This window comes from Argentina silus, assembly GCF_951799395.1.
Source record: "Argentina silus genome assembly, chromosome: 11".
NCBI lineage: Eukaryota > Metazoa > Chordata > Actinopteri > Argentiniformes > Argentinidae > Argentina > Argentina silus.
Window position 1 is genome coordinate 20,199,105 of NC_139665.1, and position 10,000 is coordinate 20,209,104.

General features: G+C 45.2%; 1 protein-coding gene across 1 annotated transcript in view; it reads right to left on the bottom strand.

Annotated features, from left to right (window-relative positions):
• Positions 1-10,000, bottom strand: part of csmd2 (CUB and Sushi multiple domains 2) — a gene marked incomplete at both ends in the record, with an annotated part of 212,746 nt that overhangs the window by 58,090 nt on the left and 144,656 nt on the right. The window contains 5 exons of the mRNA XM_083680039.1: positions 924-1,118; positions 4,308-4,495; positions 4,605-4,743; positions 5,506-5,697; positions 5,852-6,054. Of these exons, the coding sequence (XP_083536165.1) occupies positions 924-1,118; positions 4,308-4,495; positions 4,605-4,743; positions 5,506-5,697; positions 5,852-6,054 (917 nt within the window). The remainder of the gene's footprint in view (positions 1-923; positions 1,119-4,307; positions 4,496-4,604; positions 4,744-5,505; positions 5,698-5,851; positions 6,055-10,000) is intronic.

Sequence of the window (10,000 nt, forward strand, 5' to 3'; positions counted from 1 at the left end):
AGAGAGAGAGAGAGAGAGAGAGAGAGAGAGAGAGAGAGAGAAAGGAAGAGGAAATAAAGTGTGTCTGTGTGTGTGTGTGTGTGTGTGTGTGTGTGTGTGTGGGTGGGTTTTCTCCCTCTTTTAAACCTCTAAACCTGCCACCTAACTGATGGTGCATCGTGCATAAGCTACGCTCTGCGACACCAAGAAGCTTTTAAACATGCATGACAGACATCAGCCATGTACATGTCAAAGTAAAGCTGTGATTTCTCAACACAGTCTCCAAATTATTACATTCTAGAGGATGGTTTCTGCAGACCAGGAAATACGGTCTGGGGGATCATATTATCTGGCTATACCAGCGTTTGACCACCTATTTTGACATAACATACATCAAAAACATAGGATATGTTGCGTAAGAGTTACGTGAATTGTGTGGCAGTTAGGTGGTATTATGCATTAACTTTGACTGCTTAAGTTCAGGCATTAACTTCGACTGGTTAAGTTTTGGGTAAGTTGTCAGGGGAAGGAATTAGCATATATTGCTTATGTTAATAACTCTGATTAACATAAGCAGCAAACAAATAGCAATAATTTGCACCAAAAAAAAAGTGTGTCCTCAGCGTGATTCGAACCAGCAACGTTCAGCTTACAGGTATAAATAGCTAGAATAAATAGCTAGATAATACAACCACACAGATCGTATTCTTTGGTCTGCAGAAACGATCCCCCCAAACGTAATCATTTGGAGACTGGGTTGAGATTTGATAGTGTGAGGACTAGAATTCAGCTAGAATGCGTTAAGGCTGGTGGGATTTCATAGTCAGGAGTATGACCAGATCGGAACTCCCCAACCGAACACATACATTTCTAAACCAAACACATATTTACTCATTTACTATGTATGTGTTTGCTCTGATCTACGTCCGTATGTCGCTATTTACCTATGCAGATTGGTTTGGGTTTGTTCCAGCTGGGTTTGCTGTCTCCCCCCATGATGCAGGTGAGAGTGGCATCTCCCTCCAGCGTGTAGCCACTGTCACAGTAGTAGGTCACCGTGGAACCCAGCTTCAGGTCTGCTCCGACCCGGGTCCCGTTCCTCACCACCCCCGGCTCAAAGCACGACTCCCTGGGGTTCTCTGTGGAGATCAAATAGAGAGTTAGCATTGCCGATTTCATCATCACCTTTTCATCACAAGTAACGCTAGTTATTTGGGGCTGTTAAGAGTGGCTGTTTTTCACTACTTTTCTGCAACCCAATTCGGATAAAGGCTTTGTAGTTGATACCCTGGAGTGCCTTGGAATTGTTTTGGCTTAATGACATGGTAAGATCCTTGCCTCCGAAAGAGCACCGGCGCTACCTATCTCACACGTTAGAAGCCACGCAGAACCCCCCTACCACCAACTTTTCTTTTGAAGTATGTGGAGTTTGACAACTGGAGTTTGATATCAGCAGGAGATCCATCTTGCCATGTGTCACACACTGTATTGTATTGTTTTATTTTGTTCATTTTGACTTAATTGTCTCTCTCTCTCTCTCTCTCTCTCTCTCTCTCTCTCTCTCTCTCTCTCTCTCTCTCTCTCTCTCTCTCTCTGCCCTCTCATCTGTAGCTGGTGGAGGTAGGCAGGCAGCTGATTGAGAGTGGCGTCGCTCTGGCCCAAGGTCTGCTGACTGCACACGAGCGTCCCTCAGCCAGCACTTCAGTGTGCAGCCGACTGGAGGAGACGACGCTTCTCGCCCTCCGTCCACAGATCCATCACAGAGCCCAACACCCTTCAGCTGAGAATAAACTTAAGAAAAATGTCCAGCTCAATTTAGTCCCCAACACCACACGCTCAGGTACAAAACGTGCATAAGAGAGAAGAGCCCTGTCCAATATAGCTATGCATCCAATACGCCATTATTTCAAGCTGAAATAAACTGGAAAAAAATGCCCCTCTCAATTTAGACCCATACTGATCTAAGATTGAACATGTGCATAACAGCAGTGCTTCTTTAAGTTTAGCCCTCTGCCACTCCAACGTAGAAAATGTGCATGAGAAAAATGTTCCATCCAATCTAGCCAGTCACACCTCGAGATTGAATGAACTCAAGCAATATGCCTCAATGTCACTCCGGAAAGAAAACAACAACAAATGAACACATAAAATAGCCAAACAATCAACAGGATATGAACAACCACAAATCAAAGTGTACCATCAATGTCGTTTAAGTCTCAGTCAACTCCTATCACACGCACACACACACACACACACACACACACACACACACACACACACACACACACACATTTGACTTGTATGTTTTTTTATTATTGCTGTTGCTGTTGTATTTGAGAATGAAGTGATGTGCTCCATATTTCCCATGCAGATGGAGGTCTGTTGTCTGCCCTTCATGGTTGAACAGAACGTTCAGGCAGGTGTGAAGTCTGCTCCCCACACCCCACAGACAGGCCAGGCAGCCACTCAACAGCTGATGAGGACCCCAACCCGGCCTCTCCTCCCCAATAACAGACCAGGGCGGGGACAATGGACCCACCTGGCTCAAAAGCTGGCCCAACTCACCCCTGATGGCAAGTCACCACCTGGTGCAGTTAGATTTAGCCAGCCCTCACCCCTAAAGTGTAACTAGGTGTGTGTGTGTGTGTGTGTGTGTGTGTGTGTGTGTGTGTGTGTGCCTGTGTGCCTGTGTGTGTGTGTGTGTTTTAAATTTAACGGTCAGAGAGCTTTGGCCCACATATTTCCCCTCCGAGGCTCATCAGACACAGCCTGAGAGAAAGTAACTGAAGAGGATTGGTTGGTAAGGAGGTTGACGGCGCCCAAGGCAAATTCCTAAATGCAATTTTCGGGGACAGGCTGACCAAATAAAAGTCTGGCCAACTCGACAGCGCTGTTTCAATACCAAACAGGCACAAACCCGTAGCCAAACATTCCTTTTACTGCATGTGGTTGTCTAAAACTGAAGCAGTAATTTATGTATTATTTGGTTACGGTTCATTAGTGTGGAGAATTGGAAGTGCGAGAGGGAGTTTTGCTGAGCCCCACACTGAGTCCATCTGGCCTACCAGATTGGCCATACAATATCACACATTGCACTAAGCATTGCATAGAGTGAGTTAAGGAGCAAACTCTGTGAGAGTTGGGACAGGATCGAAACGTGGCCAACATTCTTCCCTCCTCTCCGCCATTACACAAAACAGTGCTTTGCTCTTGTTTATGCCTGATTTCCGTATTGATTCCTAAGCCCTACCTCATAGGCACTTTGAGATCTAAAATTATTGGATACAAAAAAAAACTGCCTTCTGATAGACTCAATTGAATATCTGCCACATAGCTTTATACCTATCGAATCCTTTCACATTTACACACACGGGTATAGGGGTAAAAACAGGAGGTTCGATTTGAAATTGTGTAAAGCTCTATACTTTCAATGGGACTAATTGATGCATATCGCTGGAGACTAATCCCTGGTCTTTCAAGCAAAGCCTTTACCGATGTTGCCCCCTTTAATTAAATGCTCTGTTTTAAGTCTGAATCCCTGTTAACAGAAGTGTTAAATACATGCAGTGCAACAACAGGGACCAAACCTTCAGAGACACAAACACAACACTCTAGGAGATCTGTGACGATATCTGTCACCCGACGGCTCCACGTAAAGCAGTGCCTGTGATCCTGAACGCCATGTGTGCTGTGTTGTACATCGCCTGTAGAGCAAACAAGCCTCAGCGTATCCAAACAAAAGCTCAGTCAGGCAGCTCAACCGTGAGACAACAATCAGGCATTTGCCCTAATTTATGAGAAGCCTTTAGTGTGGCAGCGGTGCATTGATCAAACAGAGTTTTAGCACACGCTCACACGGCTTTTTCATTTTCATAATTCTTTTATAGTCGGCAGCGAGCAGTGAGGCACAGGTCGATAATTACGCCGAGACAGACCGCAGCGCGAGCGCGAGGGGGTGATCAAGACACAACAAAAAGGGGCCTGCGTCTACTGTGAAGCAATTGTCACATGGCTGATATCACTCACTTTGGACTTGAAACACTGTCAAGTTAAAAAGGGAACATTTACAAGGTTGATAAGCGGTATGGGGTACATCAAATCCAAATTTCAGCATTGCTTGAAGAGGATTTTGCAACTCAAACAACATCAGTTGCCTCTTACAACAGGCGTGACACCTGAAAATCCGACACAAGAAAAACAAAGGCTAATTTGATTAGTAGACAGCAAGCACAAACAAACTCAACAGCGACAACGCCATTTAACTCTGGCTTTGTTTAATACACCAACCACTGGAAGCAAGTCATTCCTCCCACCAACAGGGGGCGTACCTGTGTACTGCAGGACAAAGCCGTTGCTGCTGAGTGAGGCGTCGCTGCGGAAAGCGAGGAACAGTGTGTTGGAGCTGCTCTCGATGCGTTCAGGAACGTCTGAACCATAAAAGCTACCCAACAAAGGGCTGAGGGAGTCTGGTCCGTCGTATATGTGTAGGAAGTCATAACTCGGCTCCAGGCTAAACCTGAGAGAGAGAGAAAGAAACATACATTCATTGTTTGATTCTTAAACATCATATGTCCATTCGACTGTGTCTGTCTCTATGGGAATAGGTGTACATAGTAGATCCTCACTGGTTGAAGTTGAGGGCGATGACATAGTCAAGTGTCACAGTGACAATCCAGTCACACTCTCTGCCGTGTGGGTATGGTTCAGGGTACTCTGGTGACAGGATCAGCCCACTGGGGCCCGTAAGGTTTCCCCCACACGGAGCTACGGAGAGAGAGGAAGATCAAAACACACGGTTAGCAATGCAGGAGGTGTGAAAAAGGCAAGCAATCAATCCGGTTACACTGAAAACAAGATGTAATAGAGTGCTCTACATTATCAAACTGATAACTCTAGCTGGTTCTAAAACTGAATCAGTAGACGCGGTCGATTTCTCAATATAAGCAAACATCTGTTGGTGTGAGTTTATTGCCAATTGAGGTAATACTGTATTGAGACCCAGCTAATACCTGTTGACATTAGCACTGTTAGCATTTCACCTGTAACCCTGGGAGCCTGGCCCACCCATGGCCTTTGTTTGTGTTTTCAGAGGAGCTTTCAAACTAATTAAGCCAACCCCTGATTAAACAAGGCAGCTACTTACAACATCTTAATTGCTGTTGTTAATTACTGACATTTTCCGGAGCACCAGAGTTAGAGTTCTCAGATCCCTGTGAGAATGGCTCTAAAACAACAACAGTCTGTCTGAGAGGCTGTTGTTATCGGGAACCATTATTGGGTTATTGTTATTGGGTGTCTCTCGCTCTCTCGCGCTCTCTGCGTATGGGCTGTGGAGGCATCCAGGGGACACACCGATTGGCTTCGTCACTGAGGGTTGAACTCAGGATTTAGCATCAGTGTCACAACGTCTGACACTATCTGTGCAGGAATTACTACAAACATGGGTAATTGGGCCACAAAAAACTATCATTAAGATAACATCTATTCTACCTGTACAGTTAGGATGTAGTACAATATACTTATTACCTGTGCAGCTGGGTGGGTCCGGCTTCCAGAAGAAGCGACTGTCGATCTCAGTACAGGTGATCGTGTTCGCCCCCTGTAGGACATATCCAGGATCACACTGGAACACCACATGGTCCCCAGGCATCTTGCTGTCCCCACCACGGGTCCCATTGGTGGGCATACCCGGGTCGTTACAGGACGTAGCAGTGGAGACTATAAATAGAGAAACATAGAGGTTAGGTATACCACATTATACCAAGGGAATGTGTCCCACATCTCCAAGACTTCAAATCTACACATATGCCTCAAATCTACACATATGAAGAAGCACACACACAGTGATCCACACACACACACAGTCCCTTACCAGAGAACTGCAGAGCAAAGCCCTGTTTGCTGGTGAAGAAGTCTGTGGTGAACTGCAGACTGACGGTGTTGAAGGTGCTGTGGGCATCCGGGGGCAGGGAAGATCCGCTCAGCTCCCTCAGGAGGACTCCTCCATCCTGGGGACCGTCCCAGATCCGCAGCACGTCATGGACCTCCTCCGTATGGAACACCAGAAAGTGGAGTCTAGAGAGGACACACATGTTTAGTCAGGAGAAACAGTTGCAGAAGAGGGGGAGGAGGAGAGAAATAATTAGACGTAATAGAAAAGGGAATCAACAGGGAAACCACAGGGAAACCACAGAGTAACGTTGAAGTGTTTCATTGCAAAGCACTATATCCACCATTTTCAAAAGTGTACTTTCTCTTCGAAAAACTGATTTCTGTCATGACATTAAACCTTTTATATGATACACTTGAAAGGACAGTAGCTATGTTAAGTTATGCACTTACGTACTATAAGAATCATATTGTTGAAGTCGTAATCAATCTTGATTATCAGTACTGTATCTAGATTGTTAATGATTAATACAAAATTATTTGGCAAATGGATATATAGCATGTTGGAATGAAACTCTTCAGCTATAGAAGAGAGGAGGAGGTAGAGAGAATCGGGCTTTCCACCACTGTCCACTGTTTTACAGTTTTAGGCTAGACAACAGAGCAGAGTGATTATCCCGTAGAATACCAACACTTCACTTCATAGACAGCTGTCAAGCAGCTGGCTGTCCAAAAAACGGACTGTTGCATCTGATGCTCCAATACAGAGGGGGGGAGGAGGCAGACCAGAGGGACAAAATGGGATACTTTCACAACAGATGGGAAACAAAAAGTTATTTAATTAAGCCCTATTCTTGGCATAGACCACTCAATATAAGAGCAGCAGCTGCCAACGACAGACCACAGGTGACGAATTTAGATACAAAAACAATATGCTCAGCAGTCTCTACTTCCCGAGCAGTGTTTGTGAATAAATAGATCAAAATTACACATGATACATGTATCCGATAATTCCACATGAATATCTCTTTTCAAAGACTGCAGGCGCATTTGATACGTTTGATATGCTAAACTTGAAGTTCTACCAGAATTCTCCCACTCACATCAATAGGAACCTCCGTCGGAAACCGTAAAAGTAATACGCTATGAAAGTCCTAGTCTCGTCTAGCCATCCTTCCAAATCACGTTGTTCTCACAGGGATGATACACATATGAAAATTCAAGGCCAATATCGATTATCGATTAACACAATCTACCGATACCAATTGTTGACTCCCAGTTATTCATATTACATAACATTTTTCAATGAACCAAAGTGAAACATTTTGGTATATACAGTCAACTGCCTAAAACGATGCAATGCTGCTTCTTTGGTGTCGCATAGACACACATTATTCACAAGCCATTACCTTTACAGGTGCACAACATTAAGCAACTTCAACAAAAAATAAAAATAAATAAATAAAAGACACACTCATTACTTCTGTAATTACTGTAACTTCAACATGAGTTAAATGAGATGAGAGATGGACTGGTCATGCAGAAAAAGGAACCAGACAGAGAATCTCTCAAATGTCAACTTCTGGGTCAGTAGCTGCTCTCACATGTGTTTCTGTGTGGATTATGTTAACAGTATTGATTGGCAAACTCCAGACAATTTTCGAGGTGAGTGAACAATTTCTGCCAGACAGGACTGCATGAGTCATCATAAACTATGTGCAAACATCCGCAGTCATGTATTTCTTCCTCTTCCTGTTCTATTCTATTCTTTAGTATTATACTATTTGACACTCTATTTTTTATTCAGTAGCATGTTGTCATGTATTTATGATATACAGTACATTTGAGAGAACAGGCTCACTCTTGTTAGTCATCCATTTAATGATTAGAAAGCACCGGAAGCTATGGAATGGAAGCCATTGTCGTTGAGAGTTCCATACACAGTACTAGCTAACACTCAGGACCCTGCCTTACTGTAATCATTTAAGTAAATTAATAGACATTTCCTCTTAATTTCCTCCTCAATCTCTCTCTCTCTCCCTCACCCTCTCTCCCTCTTTCCTCCTTCTCTCCCTCTCTGGGGGGGAAAAGGTATATTTAAACCAACACAAGGGAGTTTATGCACTTCTCCACTTCTCCCAGTTTCTGGGCTCGAGGTAAAGAGTACCACTCCCATATTTCCAAGCCTAAAGCCTACATGAAGTACAGAGATAAACTTTGATAAGTAAGACAATGTTTTGCATGCACTTACAGTATCCATATACACACAAACACACCCCCCAGCCCCAAGCTTCTGTGAAGATGAAGCGGGGGAGAAACTGCAAGCGCATATAATCTTATGCTTGCTTTAGCAACACGTCTCCACCATTTCTGCATAATACAGTAGGTGTCAGGAGAAACAGTTCCATACTGTACAAGGTGTTAGGAGCCGGCGGTGGTTTAGGGTGCATGTTCTGTACATTACCCAAGGCAGGTCCTGCTGCAGTGAATTAAATGTAGAGAGCTGCATGCATGCACACACACACACACACACACACACACACACACACACACACCCTCTGCTTAATAGAGCAGCACAAATAAACATATTTATTGCCACAGACCGTGTGTTAATGCTAATCCCATCACCATCACCACCAGCACCATCACCACCACACCACCATCATCTACCATCACCACCACACCACCATCATCTACCATCACCACCATCATCTACCATCACCACCATCATCTACCATCATCTACCATCACCACCACCATCATCTACAATCACCACCACACCACCATCATCTACCATCACCACCACACCACCACCACCACCACACCACCATCATCTACCATCACCACCACACCACCACCATCTACCATCACCACCACACCACCATCATCTACCATCACCACCATCATCTACCATCACCACCATCATCTACCATCATCTACCACCACCACCACACCACCATCATCTACCATCACCACCACACCACCATCATCTACCATCACCACCATCATCTACCATCACCACCATCATCTACCATCATCTACCACCACCACCACACCACCATCATCTACCATCACCACCACACCACCATCATCTACCATCACCACCATCATCTACCATCATCTACCATCACCACCACACCACCATCATCTACCATCACCACCACACCACCATCATCTACCATCACCACCACACCACCATCATCTACCATCACCACCACACCACCATCATCTACCATCACCACCATAATCTACCATCACCACCATCATCTACCATCATCTACCACCACCACCACACCACCATCATCTACCATCACCACCACACCACCATCATCTACCACCACCACCACACCACCATCATCTACCATCACCACCACCACCATCATCTACCATCACCACCACCACTACCACCACCACCACACCACCATCATCTACCATCACCACCACCACTACCACCACCACCACACCACCATCATCTACCATCACCACCACCACCATCATCTACCATCACCACCACCACTACCACCACCACCACACCACCATCATCTACCATCACCACCACCACCATCATCTACCATCACCACCACCACTACCACCACCAGGCAGAGCCACAGGCACAGTTAGACTGGCATTACTAATGCTAATGTTCAGTTGCTAATCTTAGCGCAGGCTAGCTAACTTCTCCAGGGACCGGCAGGGACTAGCGGACATGTTCAAAGGCCTCCACCCTCCACCCTCCACCCTCATGTAAGCGCCTCAAGTTATCGGCAAGCATGTTATGCTAATGTGGGTATGATATGCAAACGTAGGCTTGATCCTCCTACACCTCACTCTGCGGAAAGGAGAGAGCTGGAGAGAGAGAGAGAGAGAGAGAGAGAGAGAGAGAGAGAGAGAGAGAGAGAGAGAGAGAGAGAGAGAGAGAGAGAGAGAGAGAGTGTGTGTGTGTGTGTTCATGTGTGTGTGTTTATGTGCATGTGCGCATGTATGTGTATGTGTGTGTGTGTGTGTGTGTGTGTGTGTGTGTGTGTGTGTGTGCACGTGTGCACGTGTGCATGTGAGTGTGTGTGAGAAATGTTTCAGGGATGTGCATTTGAGGCTGGTGGTATTATGCACCAGTCAGTGTCAATGTCACATG